The 19,188-nt window shown below is 47.0% G+C and overlaps 1 protein-coding gene across 1 annotated transcript in view; it reads right to left on the bottom strand.

The window, feature by feature from the left end:
• MTR (5-methyltetrahydrofolate-homocysteine methyltransferase) overlaps positions 1 to 19,188 on the bottom strand; it is a 484,998-nt gene that overhangs the window by 26,039 nt on the left and 439,771 nt on the right. Inside the window, exons 30-31 of the mRNA XM_069234453.1 lie at positions 18,522 to 18,722; positions 2,797 to 2,989 (exon numbers count right to left, since the gene is read on the bottom strand). Coding sequence (XP_069090554.1) covers positions 2,797 to 2,989; positions 18,522 to 18,722 — 394 coding nt within the window. The remainder of the gene's footprint in view (positions 1 to 2,796; positions 2,990 to 18,521; positions 18,723 to 19,188) is intronic.

Genomic DNA, 19,188 nt, shown 5'->3' on the forward strand with positions numbered 1-19,188 from the left:
ATTTGGCAGGGTGGCGGGCCTTGACGTTGCCTGAAGCCTAAACCCCTAGCAATGCCTCAAAGAAGCCAGAAATGCTGTTATCAATACGGTCTTAAGGGTCTGAAAATACAGACAATACATGATGTTGCTCTGCTCTCTTCAAAGGGCTCCAGGGCAGAGCTAGTCCGCTCTTCAAAGAGGTTAGTCAAAAAGCATATCAATGAGTGACGCTTTAACATCATCTGCAGAGCCGTCGCTCTCATCCATGCGGATCACCATGATACGAAGGACCTCTCCGTCCAAGTAGTCTATTGTGTCCAAGCCAGAGCATTCTTGGCCACATCCTGCATGTGAATGGTTTGTGCCAAAATTCGCTCGCAATTTCTCTGGGACAGCAGGTAAAATTTCTGCAACTGGGTTCCATAATGTGCTGGAGTATTGTCACAGCAAACAACTGTTATTAAATGATTTGAGGACAAAGAAAGCTAATGAAAATATCCTCTTCTCAAAAGCCTCTATTCTCTACACCTCACTGTCTGGCAGGGTTGTAGTGACGGAACTGAGGTTAAGTTGCCTGGTGGAGGCCTGAACCCCCAGGCTCGCTGGAGCAGGATGCTGCGTGAGAAAGCCAGGGTCACCAGTCAGAAGCCGGCCTATGGCGATGAGCCACTTGTATGTTCACTGGCAGACAAGTGCAAGGCCAGGACCAAACGTCCGTGACAGTGTCAGTTAGGCCCTTGTTGAATGGCAGCAGAAGTTCTGATGAGGATTGTCTAGATTGCAGCATTTCTCAGAGCATTTCAATTTTTACTTCAACTAAAGGCAGTTGTAAGTCTAGGACTTTGGATGCCCTTCTATTAACCATGGTGAGGAAAACTGATTCTTCCGTGGCTGTACTGGGTGGGGAACCAAACCCAAGTCTGGGGAGGTACCCAGCTTCTTGCAGGTCCATGTAAAAACTGTCATCATCCTATTGTGGGGACCATTTGTCTCAATCATTACTTACATCACCAAAGGCTGGCTGGCTTTGGTTAGAGTCCCACCACAAGAGTCGTTGTTAAAATACTGGAGGATGAGCTCTAGGTAAAGGTAGTGTCTTGTTGGAGACAGAAAGAATGGGTCCAGGTGCGTAACAACTGAGCAAGCATGCAGCTTTGGCCAAGGTCAAGACGGATTCGGCTTAGCAGACCTGCTGGCAGTAATACAGTTGGAGTCACCCAAGGAGCCACTGGGTCCGAAGGTGCACCAGACGGAACTGACAAGTTGCCAAAAACGTGATAGCCTCCTTAAAAGTCTCATTATGCTCTGGTGTCACCGATAGACCTGGGAACTCTGGTTATATCGAAATTTTACTGCAGAATTAGCTTTTCAATGGGGAACAGGTAGTGAGACAGTTGGGAACCTTGACATCCCCAAGACTTCTCATGCAGAGAGTGGCAAGGCTGGTATGACACACGTCTGTACTTCATGTGCTACATTTTCTTTTTTCTACTTACCCGAAGACTTGGAGCACGATGAAGATCTGTTGCATGACTGCTCCTTAGAGCGGGAACGTGTCCGTGTCTTTGAGTCACTTCTGTCGGTGCTCAGTAATGTACAGTTTGGCATTGTGGTCCTGGATCATGTTTGGGTTCATCAGGGCACATTTTCTGCACAACCCCAAAACCAGAGGCATGCCTCATAGGGATCTGTCACAGACACTTGTTTGCGACAGTCGCTATAAGCTGTAAAGCCTGTAGTCTTAGAAGGGGGACACATTCCCTTGCACACTAGTACAATTTAGAAGAAAAAAGATTGTCAAGGGATGAAAAAAAATAGAAGCTACCTCTAGATCTATGTACAAATGCATAGAAAGAAAGGAACTGATGTCAACGCAATCTGGTGGCACCTATATACAGTCACGGTTGTCACTTATGGCTTGGAGAAGAGTCGATCCAAAACTATATAACGTTACCTATCAGTACACAGAAGCTATGCTGAAAAATCCTCCAGATCATGCTTACCACCCTGGAAATGTTATAAAGATGAGGAATCTGCAATTAGGAGTATACATCAAAAGCTTTTGATTCAGTGTTACTAAATTGTACTGACTAATTATTTGAATGAGTAAGGAGACTCTTCAATGCCAACAGTCCATCTTGTTATTAAGTAAACCACAACCATATAGCTTTGCTTACATACTTCATACACTGTGCAGTAGATTAGCCTCCAAATGGGACCATGCCATCATAAGAGTTACCTTTAGCCAGCGCTTAATTTGTAAAGGAATATGTGCTGGGGCCCAAAGTGTTGCTGAAATGCCCATAGCCGGCACTACTGAACATCAGGGTGCAAATACCAAGTCTGTGTAGTCTTCATTCCACCTAAACCTCTTTAAATTCAGCACCAGACACAACCTGCCTCTTTATCTCACTCCTTCAGGTTCTTATTCATCCTTCCTTTGTCACTATTTTTTGTCTTTCTCTTCCTCCTTCTTTTCTCCTTTTGTGTTTTCTCTCTCTCTTGCTCTGGATCAGTCTAGTGAGGAAAAGAAGTGCTTGTTTCCAAAAAGAGTGCCTGTGGGCCACACCTGAAACCACTGGCTCAAAGTACTTGTTCCAGCCAACATCACCACTGAAATTGGGACATAAAGTTCCAAAAGTACAATGAGAAAAATATATATATATAAGTGTCAGAATGCAAGGGCTCTTCAGGCTAAAAATCTAGAAATGCCTCAAGGTGGGTCTCGTGACATTAGACCACTTGGCAATAAATACTAGCAATCAATGGAAAATTAGCAATCTATTATACTTGTCCTGTCAGTGACAGACATATTACCAGTTTTCTCTTCAATGTTTGCCAATTTCCACATAGTCAGTTTCTCTGAGTGGTCAGGCTGGCTTGGGTAGCCTGGTGCAGGTCGAATGCCTTCGTAGCAGATCTTGCGAAGTTCAGAAACATCCAGATGTTCACTGCTGCAGTAACTCCAGAACTCTTTTCGAACCCTTTCATGAAGCTCCTCCGCAAATGCCTTTGCCATGAAAGCAAACACAAGGCAAACAATTAATGGTGCCTGGCTGTGAATACACAAGTTTTTTTTGCTAACAGTCTGTACTATAAAAACAGTACTCCCAGCTTAAATAACTTGTGGGAACATACTATTGTTTGAATTCATTTCCTTTTTATGTCATGCTCAATAAACCTGAGAATGCATACTGTTTCTTCACCTACTACTTGTTTGCCTACAATCGCATTATAGTTTTTTTTCCTCATTTACCATTTCTTCTTCTTTCTGTAAATAAGCCCATGTTTACTATTTAATCATTACCATCTCATCATTTGTATGTTTATCATGCAACCTTTTCCTTAGATTATTCTAAATAATTAATTGAATTCTGCTATATTATTTTTTAAATAATGTTACCGTTACCAAATCCCCTAAACCTATCTATCTATATCCCTAAACCACCTAAAACCCTTACCCTTAACTCCTTACCCTAATTTCTTTCCCTTACTACCACTGTAACGCTTTACCTGTAAACCCATTATTGTTAACCCCTTACTCTGTCATATTTACCTGTCACCCATAAATCCTTACTCTTAACTTAGCCCATTTCACTTTACCTCTTATCCTTAACCCATAACCTACTGCTTCCCTACCCTTAACCTCTTTACCCCTATTCACTTGCGCTCATCCTTAAACCTGTACTCCTACCCTTAACCCCACCTCATACCCGTCACCTCAACTGACACCTCTTCACTCCTTCCCTTTAACCCACTATCCTCATTCCTTCCTCTCTTACTCTTTACCACATCTTTGGCCTTTTTCTCATGTTCCCTTACTCTTAAATCATCCCATAACCAGTTACCCCTGCCTATCATTAACATGTTGTGCTTTACCTGTACCCTTATTTACTTACTCATTACCCCCACACCCTTAGCCCTTACCCTTACCTCCTGTTCATAAGGCGCTGCCCCACTACCCTCACTCCTTATTCTCAATCACTTGCTCTTAACCTCTTCCCCTTTTGCTTCATCCCTTAACATTACCCCTTTATACTTTACCCCTTAATGCCTTGCATCCTTACCAAACCCCTTACCATTACCCTTACCACATTATCACATTCTCCTAACCCTTAAGCCCATACCCTCAGTCCTTTACCGATACTAATATCCCCTTATCTTTAATCACTATCCTCATCCGATTTACCTCTTACCCTAAACACTTGCCTGCTTACACCTAGCCCCTTATCCGAATCCATTACCTTTAATCCCTTAATGCCTTACCTTTAACACCTACCTTTAGTACTTAGCCTGAACCCCTTATCAGTATCATTCAACCACTACCATCTACCCCCTTAGCCATAACCTCTTACTGGTAATCACGTATCCTTTTATACTTAACCCCTTTCTGTTAACTCCCAATCCCTGTATCCCTAACCCTTTATCCTTATTTTAACTGCATGAACTGCAATGAACTGCCAAATGATTAGATGGTGTACAGTGAAACTCCAGTCCACGAAGGAATACCCACGAGGAAATGGCATGACAAGGAATTGAATGCAAACAAATGGTATGTGATTACCAATTGGTCGAAGAAAATGTATGACTTAACATTGAAGAGAACTGTACTCTTGATTTTATTTGAGAAACATGCATGCAAATGAAGAGTTCCCACACACCCCAGCAGGAGGTCATAACCAAGAAATAGATTTTTTTAAAGGTAGAAGAGAGACAGTAGGATTCAAAAATCAGAATCTATATTCCATTGATTTCTATAAATAACTATAGAGATGCTTATATTCTTTTTTTATAATCTTTTCATTGGTTTTCATGTTATCACAGTTATGCAACAATTACCACTATGTATTAGGTCATCATCACTTCACATTTTAACAATAGCATTGTGCATTACTTTACAGATTGACTTATGTCAGTCAGACAGGTGTCATTTTCTTATTGTAGACAGAGTTCATCGCATATTACTGATTTGACATATCTCTATTCTTCAATACATCTAGCCAATAGGAACACTGTCTAAGGACCCCAGATATCCCTTGGCCTGGAGCTCTGTGGTAGTTCCTCAGCATGTTGTTCCAGTTGGTCCCGGCATTAAGACAAGTCCTTCAGCCACTGAGGCACTTTATGGGCCATACTATTATTCCAATGTATTGCTACTCTTCTTTTTGCCAGCATTGGGGCTGTTGCCACTAATTTGCAGTTAGATGGGTGTAAAGATTTGGTCAGACCGAGCACGCACAGTTTGGGTGTACATTCTAGTTTTTCAGAGATCATTTCTGTAAGTATCCTGATAACTCGCTCCCATAATTCATACTTTCACACAGCTCCACGCCATATGCCTAAACCCTGCATCTCCCATTCCACATCTTACACAATCAGCGCTCTCCCTGAGGTCATATCTGAATAATCTCAATGGTGTATAATATATTTGTTGCAGGTATTTAAAATGGATAATTCTTAGATTACAATTGGTTGTGAGCATCCCTGTAAATGCACAACAAGATTGCAACTCTTCAGGGCTTAGGGGTGTGTCTAACAATTCGTTCCATTTTTCGAAAGCCGGGTGTTTATCAACTGTATATCTTTTTGAGACGCTGTATATAACTGGGTTACCAGTCTGTATGGTAAGGAACTAGTTAGCAGTGCCTGCAATGCACATAGTGTAAGAGGTTCTGTTGGAAACAATGGGTACAGAGCTTTCATGGCGGTTCTCAGTCGGAAGTATGTAAAAGGCATTAGCGCAGTTTGCTTTTGTGATTGTGGCAAGCGCTATAACTTTCCCTTTTATATATAGATCTCCCATTGTCCTCAGCCATTGGTCTTTTTTAAAGCGTCACTGTGCCTTTTTCGTGCGTGACTGATAGGTCAGGGTGAAATAGCAATGGCAGGGCTGGGGCATAGAGTGGGAATTTGTCTGCCCAGGTTCCCAGGTGCTTCCAAGCCACTGCCATACAGTCCATTGTGTTTATCTCCTTTGGAGTTTTCAATGGCCTCCGATGCGTTAATATAACCGACCGTGGGATGGGGTGGACATCACCGGCTTCAATGGCCAGGTGCGAGACTTATCGCAGCTGTCATAGCCAATAATGGGCAAAATGCGCTTGAGCACGCTGGTAATATAGGTAAAAGTCGGGAGCGTTGAATCTGCCTTGGTCATATGTGAGCGTGTGTCCCACTTTATTCCGGGCTGTTTCCCCGCCCAAGTGAAAGTTATGAGATGTGTGTGGAGTGTTCTAAAAAATTACTGTGTTAGTTTAATGAGTATGTTAACGAACATGTATAAAAATTTGGGAAGGGTGATCATTTTTATTACGGTCATCCTACCCGCCAACGATAGTGGAAGACGTGCCTATCTAGTCATCTGTTTTTCAAGCTTCAAGATTGCTGTACATTATTTGACCTGGTTTCTCGGTTTGGGTCTCTATGCACCCATATCCTTAAGTATTTCACTGAGTCCTCACTCCATTCAACTATTTCCCCACTCGGCTGAGAGTGTTGCGTTTCTGATCTGCAGTGTGAATTCTAGTCATTCAAGTGCTATGTCAAGCAGATATGGACGTGTTGCAGAGTGATGGAGTTGGGGAGCGTTATTTCATTCATGTACCAGTTCCATATTGGGTAGTATCTTGGTAGTTCCCCCTCAATTGTGCTAGTCCTCTGGGTCTTCCAGGTCCACTGCTATTGTATCTCTCCGATGGGCGGTGAAAGTTTTGACATAGTCTAAAGGCTGCTTTAGGAGATGCTACTATTTTTTCCAGCCCCAATGTTCAATTCAGAGCTTGGCTGGATATACCATGGCATATTTGATTCCCAACTGGTTTAATTTATTTTTTACTGAGGTGAATTCTCGTCTTGAAGCCTGCACTGCCAATGTAAACTCCGGTAGAATACTACTGTGTTTCCCTGGTGTTGTATTTCTCCCGTCTCATGTGACATGCGGAGCACTGTAAATCGGTCCCAGTAATTTTCATACTCACTATGATGGGACGCTGGGTCGCCTCTGGAGGGGGCTCACCCGCCAGCGACCTGTGGGCACCCTCCACCACCAGAACACTGGACAGATTCTCTGCTCCAAAGATCTCCCTCAGTAAAGTCTCCACAAAACGGTCCATTGGGCCTGTGTTGGTCGACTCTGGTATGCCAGTGAATCGGAGGTCATTTCGGTGGGACCTCGCCTCAAGGGCTTCATTTTTGGCCTGTATTACTGCCAGCATCTTCTCCATAGCTTGGTATTTGGAACTGGTAGACTGCAGGTTAACTTCTACATCTGAGACTCGTTGTTCCATTGCAGATAGCCGCGCTGTGTGTTTGTCGAGTCTGGCCGCCATATGGTCAAATACAGATGTTAAGAGAGTCAATTTTACTATCAATTAATTGCAGGCTTTGTTGCATCATCATTAAACTGGCCTCTAGGGAGAGTTCTGTGGTGGGCTGGGATTCAGGAGCCAATTCTTACAGGAAGTTAGGGGGTGCAATATATGTTAGTGAGTTCAGTGCATATTGGCAAGGGTATCTCGAAGTCCACTGTATGCCTGCTTGGATCTGGGAAGGATTATGTCTGTGGCCCAGTTCTGCTGTTCTCATGCCTCTAAGTACAGTCAGTTAGGGACGAAGCCGCCAAACGGAGCAGTTGTTAGGCAGTTGCGCAGCCCTAATCCGCCCTGTGTCCCATGCACTAGTAATGCTGTAAATTTGCTGGCGTCTCTGTTTCAGCCTCTGTCGTTTTGGGGATATTGCCAGTGGTACACGGGAGCCCCCTGTACCCTCGTTTCCACCTCAGTGGATGTTCATCACCGTTGCATTCTGGTCCTGCATTGTTGGCGGGGGACGGTTTTCCAGAAATGCTCCCAGCCCTGAGTGTATGGCTGGCTGCGCGGCGGACGTGAAAGAGCAATGATTTTGGGGGACCACACCACTGGGCAAGTTCATCTCTTACAAGTTGTGAGCGTGCGGCTGGTTCCCCTAATATTGTGAGTGAGCGCCCAACTCCATTAATTGGCTTGCCAGGTTGTAGTGTGGTGGTGCCTAGCCAGTCCAGGCCCTCCAGGAACAGCCGGTCACTATGGGCGCACGCAGGGCCTCTCCTCCGTCAGCGGCTCGCCAGTAGTCAGTGCCTCCCCTTGCGGCTTCTGCCCGGCCGTTCTCAGCACCTACCTACATGCTGACTCGTTTTTTGTAGAGCTGCGGTCCGCCACCACTCAGGTTGGTAGGAAGGCCCCCCATAAGCATAGCGGTGCACGAGAAGGTGCTAGGCACCTCCCAGCTTCTTCCTTCCCCGTGTCCGTCACATGCCGCCATGCTAGGGAATCAGCACACCGAACGAGACACGCAGCCACTCACCCTCGTGTATCTGAAGGGGGAGTCGCCACAAACACAGAAAGCCAGACTCAGGCAGGTGTGCAACCAAAAAATCAGAGAGCGATATCAAGCTCTGCAGTAGGGTAGTTTCTCTGGCGCTTCTGTACAAGGGCCTCTGCAGTTACATGGTCGCCATCTTGCCTCCCCGCCGGTGTGGCGCTTTGGCTACGCAAGCTCCGGATTAAGCACTCCTGTACCACATTCGCCAGTGGCATGGGCAGGAGCTCTACAGTCTGTTGTGCCCCTTCTTGAAGTCTGAGCTAGCAATGTCAGCCTTTGGTGTGATAATGTACAGTTAATGGGCCCTAGCCACCAGAGCTGTACCAATGCTTCGGGCTCTCTGGCTCCCCCAAAAAGCTTTTATTCAAAATGACCCAGTCATGCATAATGTCATTCACATTTCTAGTTATACACAGGTACTGGGACATGGCATTAGCTTCCAATAGATGGATACTTCTGCTAAATTTAGGTGAATTTCCCTTCTGTAATAGAAGTACAGAAACCATGCAGTCATCATGTTTTGCTGTAAAAGAATGTTTTATCTACCAGACAAAAGGGTTTCTATCTAAGGCATGAGTGTCTGGATCCTTTGGATATGGACTAATGTTATTACCAAGGTCCTGTGCTTATAAAACACTGCCTATGCTTTTAAATCAGAAGTAAAGTGTTGGGTATTGTTATGCTATGTTATTCCCACTTAATATAACAAGCGATGCACACCTGAAGGTGTATCTCAGCACTTAGCCCAACACAGGAGCCTTCAACAGACTAAAACAGTCAGGTCTTCAGACGTTTTTTAAACTTAGAAAAAGTTTGAGCAGCTGCAGAGATGGTGAGGAAATTGATTCCAGGCAGACGGGGCAATTAATAAAAAAGCTCTGCTGACGAATCTGGAAGTATGGATACAGGAAGTGGTCAGAAGCACTTTGTCACTAGATCTAAGGGATGAGGCGGGATGGTAGTGGCGCAATTTATCCGTTAAGTAAGTTGGGCCTCTACCCATCAAAGACTTGTGGAAGAGGCAGGAGAGCTTGAAAACCGTTTGCTTCCTAACCGGAAACCAATGTAGGGCTTTCAGAGTAGGAGCCTGAAGGAAACTGGCACTTGTTGCAGCTTACACCCCCCCACACTTTTGTTGAGTGTTCTGGGATCCTGCTAACCAGGCCCCAGCACCAACATTCTTTCCCTAAAACTATACCATTGGATCCACAATTGGCATACCCCTGGCACACAGATAAATCCCTTGTACAAGGTACCAGTGGTATCAAGGGCCCTGTGGCCAGGGAGAGCCCCTAAGGGCTGCAGCATGTGTTGTGCCACCTTATGGGACCCAGCACCAAACACATGTCAACTGCCATTAAAGATTGTGTGTGTTGGTGGGGAGAAAAAGGCAAAGTCGACATGGCATCCCTCTTAGGGTGCCATGTCCACCAAACACTGCCTGTGGCATAGGTAAGTCACCCCTCTAACAGGCCTTACAGCCCTAAGGCAGGGTGCACTATACCACAGGTGAGGGCACAGCTGCATGAACAATATGCCCCTACAGTGTCTAAGTCCATTCTAAGACATTGTAAGTGCTGTGCGGGCATATTAAATATATGGTCAGGGGGTTTGTGATTATGAACTCCATAGCTCCATAATGGCTTGACTGAATACTGGTATGTTTGGTATCAAACTTCCCAGCACAATAAACCCACAGTGATGCCAGTGTTGGATTTATTCAAAAAAGTCTGTATTTTACCCAATCCTCCAGTATAGACTGACTGGTCTGTGCCAGCCAGCCACTAGCAGTCAAGTTTCTAACCCCATGGGGTGAGGGCCTTTCTGCTCTCTGAGGCCAGAAACAAAGCCTGCTCTGGCTGGAGGTGCTTCACACCTCCCCCCTGCAGGAACTGTAACACCTGGTGGTGAGCCTCAAAGGGCATGCCAGCTAGTAGAGATGCCAGCCCCCTGGACAAAGCCCCACTTTCTTTGCCGGGAAACTTAGGAAAAGCAAGGAGGAGTGACCACTTCAGCTGGCACCACCCCTAAGGTGTCCAGAGCTATAGTGACCCCCTCCCTGCAAAATCCTCCATCTTAGTTTGGAGGACAGGGACCAATAGGGTTTAGGTTTGTGTCCCCCTCCCCAAAGGGAGTGAACACAGGAAGGGTGTAGCCACCCTCAGGGACTGTAGCCATTGGCTACTGCCCTCTGACCCCTGCAGCACCCCTAAATCCAGGATTTAAGGGCTCCCCTGAACCCAGTTCGTCAGATTCCTGGCAACCTCACAAGAAAAAAGAAGAAAGAAGAAGGATTGCTAAGCTGAAACCCCAGGAGAGAAGAAGGAAGATAAAAACTGAGTTGGCCCCAGTCCTACCGGCCTGTCTCTGGCTTCAGAGGATCTGCAAAAGAAGACGACACATCCTGCGGGTCCAGCAACCACTGCCAAGCTTCCAGAGGACAGCCTTCATCACAGAGGACCAAGAACTCCCATGGACAGCGGCCCTGTCCAGAAAAAAACTCCATCTAAGGACTCCAGAGCCTCCCCTGATCTGCGAGTCCTGACCACTCTGCACCCGACGCCCACAGCCCGTGTCCAGGTGGCACAACCAACTAGAGAGGATCCCCAGGCGATTCCAAGCAAATGCCCACCCTGGGCTGACTTCTCCTGCCCCACGACGACATCTGCAGTGTGAATCCAGACAACCCGCCTGACCATGAAAGTTCCAGAAGAAGATACCCGTTGCCTAAAAGTCCACTGAACCCACAGCCCCTTGGCCTTGGGTAACTCGCCCTCCGGTGCAGCAACGTTCAGCGGACGCCCCTCCTACCTGTCAAGCCTGTGGGTTTCCGACACAGACTCCCTGGATCCAGCCTGCAGCATCAAAGTGACCCCTGGGGGTCCCCTCATAAGAAAGCATAGGGAGCCCAACGCTCTGTTTGTACCCTGCACCCATCCGCCCCTGTGCCTCTGGCGGTGTGTGTTTGGTGCTTACTTGTGGCCCAACCGGTGCTCCACTAAACTCCCCAGGTCTGCCCTCCGAAGACGTAGGTACTTACCCGCCACCAGATCTGAAACCATGTGCCCCCAGTCTCCAAAGGAGCCCATGTTAAATTTGCCTCAACTTTGACCTCTGCACCTGGCAGGCCCCGTGTTGCTGGTGGTGGATATTTTGGGTTAACTTGAACCCTGACCTGTGGACTTCCTGACCCCCAGAGACAGGAACTGTAAGTCAAGTACTTACCTGTAAATCGTACTAACATTTCTTCACCCAGGAACTGTTTCTGAAAATTGCAGTGTCAACTTTTAAAACAGATTATTGCCATTTATTCTTAAACTGCATAATTTATTTAATCCAAACAAAGTAATATTGATTCATATGTGAAATACGTATTTATTGATTTACTTACCTGCAACTTGAATCTTGTGGTTCTAGAAATAAATTAACAAAATATATTTTTTCTATATAAAAACAATTGGTCTGGAGTTAAGTCATTGAGTGTGTGCTTCTTCTGTTGTAGGAGTGTGTGCAAAAAATGCTTTGCACTACCCTCTGGATAAGCCTAACTGCTTGACCACACTACCACAAAAGAGTGCGTTAGTATTATCTACTTTAGCCTCTTTTAAGCCTCTGGGGAAACCCTGGACTCTGCGCACAGTATATCTCATTTTGCTATAGTATATACAGAGCCAGCTTCCTACAGAGCTGAAGGAGAGCCGTCCGGAATGTTGCAAACCAGGCAAGGAGCGGTATTTTGCACCACCTGAAGTTTGGACAGTAAGGTGTCATTTGCAGCCATAAGCAGAGCATTATCATAGCCCAACTGCCTTATAACTAGGGCTTGGACCAGAGTTTTCCCCATAGAGGATGGTAGTAATGGAAATACATTCTTCAGTAGCTGCATGGTAACAAAGCAAGCCACACAAACTGCAGAGATATGATCTTTCATGGGTCGGGCCTGGCCAAGTTTGATGCCCCGATTTTTCACAGCTTGCCTGGGAGACAGGAATGCACCGAATTTGAGCGGCCACAAGTCAGGTGACCAAAGTTGATGAGAATTATGGAACAGGAGTATCTCCGTTTTGTCGCTGTTCAGTTAGAGACAATTTGCTGTCACCCAGGCAATAATCCTTCTCATACAATCTTTGAAACAGTATTTAACCCCATCCATGTCCTGGCCAAACAGGATGATTAGCTGGGTATCATCCGCGTATGATGTGACTTCAGTGCCACAGCATTTCACAATCTGGGCAAGGGGGGCCATGTACATGTTAAATAACGTAGGGCTCAATGATGAGCCCTGAGGCACCCCTTGTTGATGAAAATGGTATGCGACTTAAATGAACCCCGCATGATCATCTGTGTATGGCTGTTCAGGATGTCAACAAGCCTTAATAGGGCTTTGCCAATAATGCCCATCTCACATAAGCATGAGGGTGCCTAGGTGGGACCGGACACCCTCGCTGAAGTACAAGTGACTTACTTTTGGTAACGATATATCTGGTAGAGACATATTCTAGTTGCAGATTCCTTACCTTAGAATTTTCCCCAAGCGTTAGACTGGATTCTGAGATTTTTTCTTTGTGAAATACCCCTGCACGTCAGTAGGTGGCGCTGGTCGACTCCGCAGGCGTCGTAATCGCTGTGATGACGTCGGGAGTAGTACATAGACGCCACCTCAGCGCAGTGACATCAGTTTCTTTTCACAATTTTCCATGCCAAAGTGCAGAGCCACAAGGAACCCTGAAATTGGTGCACCAGAGCTAAGGCCATGAATGGGGAAGCCCTGTCTCTAGAAATCGGTTCACAAACGGGGAGGACGGGTGGGTCGGTAAGGAATCTGTAACTAGACTATGTTTCTACCAGATATATCGTTACCGAAGTAAGTAACTTGTACATCTGATAGAGACTTCTAGTTGCAGATTCCTTACCTTAGAATAGATACCCAAGCAATGCCAACCTCTGAGGTGGGCTGCGAACCAAGATCATTCTAGAAAGTCCTGCAGGACTGAACGACCGAAGTAGCCGTCCCTACGGACCTGACTGTCCAGGCAGTAACGTTTAGTAAACGTGCAGGGATGCCAATGTTGCTGCCTGGCAGATATCCAGGATAGGAACTCCGCGTGCTAACGCTGTGGAAGCTGCTGTTGCCCTGGTAGAATGAACGCGCAAGCTATCCGGGGGTTGCTTGTTGGCCAAACCATAGCATATTTTGATGCAAAGAAGTACCAATCGTGAGACGGTATGTTTTTACACCACCTTCCCTTTCTTTGCACATACATATCCAACAAAGAGTTGATCGTCCACCCGGAAATCTTTAGTATGATTGAGATAGAAGGAAAGAAGCTTAGTGCATAACATTACTTTGTCAGGGTGCACAGACAAAAATGGGGGCTTTAGAAGATAGAACCTGAAGCTCACTCACTCTGCAAGCAGAAGTGATGGCAACAAGAAAAACAGTAAGTAAGGAGCCGTAAGGGACAATTGAACATTGGCTCAAAGGGAGTACACCTTAAGTAAGTAAGTACAAGATTGAGGTCCCACTGAGGCATAATAAATGAAGCGGGAGGAAACAAATGGGAAGACCCTTAAGGAATAAATAAACAGGAGACTTAAAGAGAGAAGGCTGATCAAGCAACCTAAGAAAGGCTGAAATAGCCGATAATTATCCTTTAAGGGTGCCCAAAGCAAAGCCCTGCTGGGCTAAAGATAGAATGAAGAAAAGAATCTCAGAAACAGGAACAGAGAGGGGATCAACAGATTTGTTGGTACACCATGCCACAAATTTATGTCAACAACAGGCGTATACCGTTTTGGTGGAGGGAAGCCTGGCTGCCAAGACAACTCACAGACTTCGGGTGGAAGGTCAAAAGCCATCAACTGCTGCCGCTCAATTTCCACGTATAAAAGGCGGAGATTGGACAGGTTAGGGTGGAGAACCGTCCCCTGCTGCTGTGACAAAAGATCCTCCCGAATGAGCAGTCTGAGTGGAGAATCTGTGGCCATGCTCAATAGCTCTGGATACCGTATTTTCCGTGCCCAGTCCGGAGCCACCAAGATGATTTTGGCCCGGTCATTCCTGATCTTTTTGAGAACTCTGGACAGAAGTGGTATAGGTGGAAAGGCATAAAAGAGGCCAGAGTTTCACTCGAGACGAAAAGCGTCTCCGAGCGAGCGCCGCCCTTGAAACTCCAATGCACAAAACAGCAGACATTGCGCATTCTCTGGGAAGGCGAACATATCTAACCAAAGCTTTCCCCACTGCTGAAAGAGACTTTGCGCCACCTTCGGATGGAGACGCCATTCGTGATCAGCTGTGCATCGACGGCTGAGTTCGTCTGCTCTGGTGTTCAGAGAGCCTGCCAAATGTTGAACCACCAGGGTGATGTCCTGATGTGTCAGCCATGCCCAGAGACGTAGTGCCGCCTGGCAAATGGTCCAGGAGCCCTGTTTGTTGCAGTACCACATGGCGGTAGTTTTGTCCATGAACACCTGCACTACTTTCCTTTTGAGAGAGGGAAGAAATGCATTCAAAGCAAGCTTTATCGCCCGGAGCTCCAGAAGATTGATATGGAGCCCATACTCTGTCGGAGAGCAGAGGCCTCCGATCTCCACCTCTCCCATGTGGCCACCCCACCCCAGAAGTGATGCGTCCATCAGTATGGATAGATCTGGATGAGGAAGGGAGAGGGATCTGCTGTTGACCGAATGCGGATTTGAAATCCACCACTGCAGGTCTTTCGCAGTCCCCTCAGAGATCTGGACCATGTCAGAGAGATTTCCATGATGCTGTGTCCACAGGAACTTCAGGTCCCACTGAACAGCCCACATATACCATCTGACATGTGTCACTGGAAGGATGCAGGAGGCCATGAGGCCCAGCAGCCTCAGAGTCAGTCTGACTGAAACCCAAGATAGAGGCTGAAAGATTGGAATCATAGCCTGAATATCCTGGACTCTCTTTTCGGGAGGAAAGGCCCAAAACTGCACTGTGTCCAGAACAGCTATGATGAAAGGAAGCATCTGAGAGGGAGTCAGGTGTGACCTTGGCACATTGATAGTGAACCCCAGTGAATACAGGAGTCCTGCCGTAGACTGGAGGTGGGAGATGACAGTCTGGGACAAGCCCACCTTTAACAGCAAGTAGTCGAGATAGGGAAAGACTGAGACTCCTAACCTGCGTAGATGAGCTGCAAACACCGCCATCACCTTGGTGAACACCCGAGGGGCGAAGGGGAGCACAGTAAACTGAAAGTGCTTGTGGCTTGCAGTGAAATGCAAGTAATGTCTGTGGGCGGGCAGGATGGAAATGTGTAAGTAAGCATCCTGCAAGACCTATGCTACAGTCCAGTCTCCTGGATCCAGGGCAGATAAAACCTGAGCTGGAGAGAGCATTTGGAACATTTTGACAAGGAGATTGCGAGACCGGAGGGCGAGGATAGGGCAAAGGCCCTTGTCCTTTTTGGGAACCAGAAAGTAGCAGGAATACCAACCATGACCTACTTCTAGCACAGGGACCCTCTCTGAGGCTTCCATCGCCAAGAGAGCCATAACCTCCTCGCGGAGAAGCACCAAGTGATTCTCCATCATTCAGTCGTACGATGGTGGCATGGCTGGAGGAGTAGTCTTGAAGGTAAGGGAATAGCCCTTTCAGACTATCTGCAAAACCCACCTGTCTGACGTGATGGATTGCCAGCAGGGCAGGTGATGGAGAATCCTGCCTCTGACTGGTCCTAGGTGGTGAAGGGTCAGACTAGGAAAGTTTGGAGGCCTCTGTGGGGGCGTGGGGTGGAAGGGGTGCGGAGGATTGGCCAGACCGCTGGCTTCCTGATCCACGGCAACGTGGGATCCCCGGCCAAGCAGGGGCTGGGCAGCATACAAAGCACATGGCTGGAAGGAAATTGACTTAGCCGGACATCCCTTCTGTAGCCGTGAAAGGGTCATAAAGTGAACGGAGGGGAGTGAGGGGCAGCCGTGAGTCCCAAGGAACTGGCCATAGCACGAGAATCCTTGAAGCGCTCAAGTGCAGAGACAGCTTTCTCTATGAAGAGATCGGTACCATTACAGGGCATGTCCGTAAGGGTGGATTGGACATCCCTCGAAAAATCAGACATCCTCAACCAGGCGCAACAGTGCAGGGCCACAGTCGAAGCAATTGATCTGCCCAGTGAGTCAGTCATGTCCAATCCACATCAAATCGTGAACATTGCTGTGCCTCTCCCATCAGCAACCGCCTGCGCTGGTAAAGCCCAGTCCTCTTCCGGGACCTGTGGCAGCATTTGCGCAACCATATCCCACAGCATGTGGAAATAACTGTCCAAAAGGCTTGTGATGTTCACGGACCACAATGCCAGGCTGGCAGAAGAAAACATCTTCCCATGTTGGTCCAGCCTCTTGGATTCCATGTCCAGGGATGCGGAAGAGAACATTCCTTGGGATGTGGAGGCTTGGATAACCAAGTTCTCATGGGTGGGCTGTTGTGACAAACGCTGGGTCTGTTGGTGACGAGCAGAGGTGGCAGAAAATAGTCCTGTTCATAGGAGCCCCTGTGCTATGTTTGGACCAGGAAGCCATCAGGACATCAGTGAGGGCTTCATTAAAGGGCAATAGGGGTTCAGAGGATGAAGCCCCAGGTTGAAGCACCTCAGGAGGTTAGTCCTGACAGCCACTGAAGGCAACTTAAGGCCCAAAACCTCGGCTGCTCTCTCACCACCATGGAGTAGGAAAACTCCCTCTTCTGTAGCCACAGTAGAAGAAGAAAGCATGCCAGTGTCAGTGAAAGTGTCTAGACCACTACTTTCACCCAGGTCCATATTCCAGTCCATAGGGTCTTCCAGCTGGTTTTCTAAAGGATCTAGTGACGCCTTCTATTCCTCATTGTACCCCTACCCATAGGAATAAGGGTCAGGGTCCGATATGGGGGGAACCTCGCTACCGGCACTGGAGTTGGCATCGAGCAACAACAAGGTGGCTCCGTGTCAGCAATGAGGATGGTTCGGCACCACCCGGAGGCATGGGCGGTGTGGGAGCATCGAAGTCTGAACCAGTGTCGGGAAAGATCAAGGTGGTACAACAGACACTGGTTCGGATCCAGGAATGGATCCATGGGTGTCCCCACCACCGGAGCTGAGACCAAAGCCGCCCGCAAAGAAGTTGAGGGGGCTCCTTCTGACCCTGCGGGGCCCAAAGGCACACCAGCAGAGTTGGACTTCCCAAAAACAAGGCATATGGCCTAATAAAACTCTAAGTTGGGCAGGGGTCGCTCCGCCTCCCGGAAACTCGGGGAGGTGCAGAGTTGACTGAGACGCAGGCTCTACTGACAGAGGCCTCGAACAACGACTCGTCAGCCGAAGGACGGGGAGAAGTCAAATAATGCTTGATCTTCTTCAACTTCTTCTTGTGCCTCGAATTACATGATTGCCCCAAGGACTTGGAATGGGCAATGATGAAAGGGAGCTCCGTGACCCTTCTCTGGACCTTTCTCTCAACCAAGATCAAAAGCGAACCAGAGCTGAGTGCTGGGATGACAGAAGTTTAGGGACAGCTCCCTCAAAGCCTTGGGATTTATGGTCCAGCACTCGGAGCACGACTTGGGGTCATAGCCGCACTCCAGACATCACAAGCAATCTGTCACGGACATCGCCCGATAACAGGATCAGCAGGGCTTGAACCCGGGCTTACGCAAAAACATCCTCAACGTGCCAGAAGTGCCACCACTCAAAACGTTTCAACAAAAGTCGACAAAAGTTCAGTCAAAAAGCAAATGAGGAGTAGCTCTTCTTTGGATCAGCGCTGGCTGGCACGGAAAAAAAAGGACTGATACCAGCTCGCTGGGGTGGCGCCTATATACGACCTGCAACGTCATATTCAGTGCGCACAATGCCAACGACAGACGCGGAGCCAACCAACACCACTTGACGGCATGCAGTGGTACTGCTCGAGAAAAATCTCTGGATCCAGACTGCCGCCTGAGGAAAATTCTAAGGTAAGGAATCTGCAGCTTGTAAGTCTCTATCAGATACAATTACTAGCATGTACTACTGTACATGTACACCTGAATCACCTTTCAAAGCATTATAAACATATTCCGACTAGCAAATATTTCACAGCAATCCAATGAAAAAGGCATCAGCACACTGATATGCCACAAAACAAAAGGAAAAATGTATTTCTAAAATGAAAACTTAACACTGCTCCAATACCTCTGCTAATCGGTCTCCCAGTGCTTTCACCATGATGCTGCTGTAGTCGTCACACTGGTTCTCATACTCTTTGCTCAGATCATCTACTCCGAAGCAAGCGACAGCAAACAAGCCAATGTAGTCAACAACACCAGAGTTCTTTGGCGCTACGAAGTCAGAGAGGCAGTAGTATGGATCTGTGCAAGACGAGTCTTTTTCAGACTGGAGAAAAACAAAAACATCTTTCGGTAAACAATGGCATAATAATGTGCCTTTTAATGACTGTCATGAGTAACAGGGAATCATTATAGAGAATACACAGGAACCAATTAGTAGGGAAAATATGTTCGCCACCCACTATTTCAGACAACTTTTTTTTGCAATCTGTAAACAAATGAGGATAATAATGTTAATTAACAAAATGCATCTGGATGGAATTTCACATGATGAGGATGCCAGGCAGCCTTTCCCCAAGGTAGTGAAATCACCCCTTTACCATTAGGACAAAGAAATATGTTTTGCAATAAAAAATATTTAGTAGCTGTATCTTTAGAATTTCACCAATGAACAAGCTGATGAATGAGTTTCTGTAACAGTCGGCTAATTGACATTGTAATGCTCCATCCCCCAAAGTGGCAACAATCTATAACTATAGTGTCTAGGGGACAAATAAGGCCCCCATGATGGT

This window comes from Pleurodeles waltl, chromosome 5, assembly GCF_031143425.1.
Source record: "Pleurodeles waltl isolate 20211129_DDA chromosome 5, aPleWal1.hap1.20221129, whole genome shotgun sequence".
Lineage (NCBI taxonomy): Eukaryota > Metazoa > Chordata > Amphibia > Caudata > Salamandridae > Pleurodeles > Pleurodeles waltl.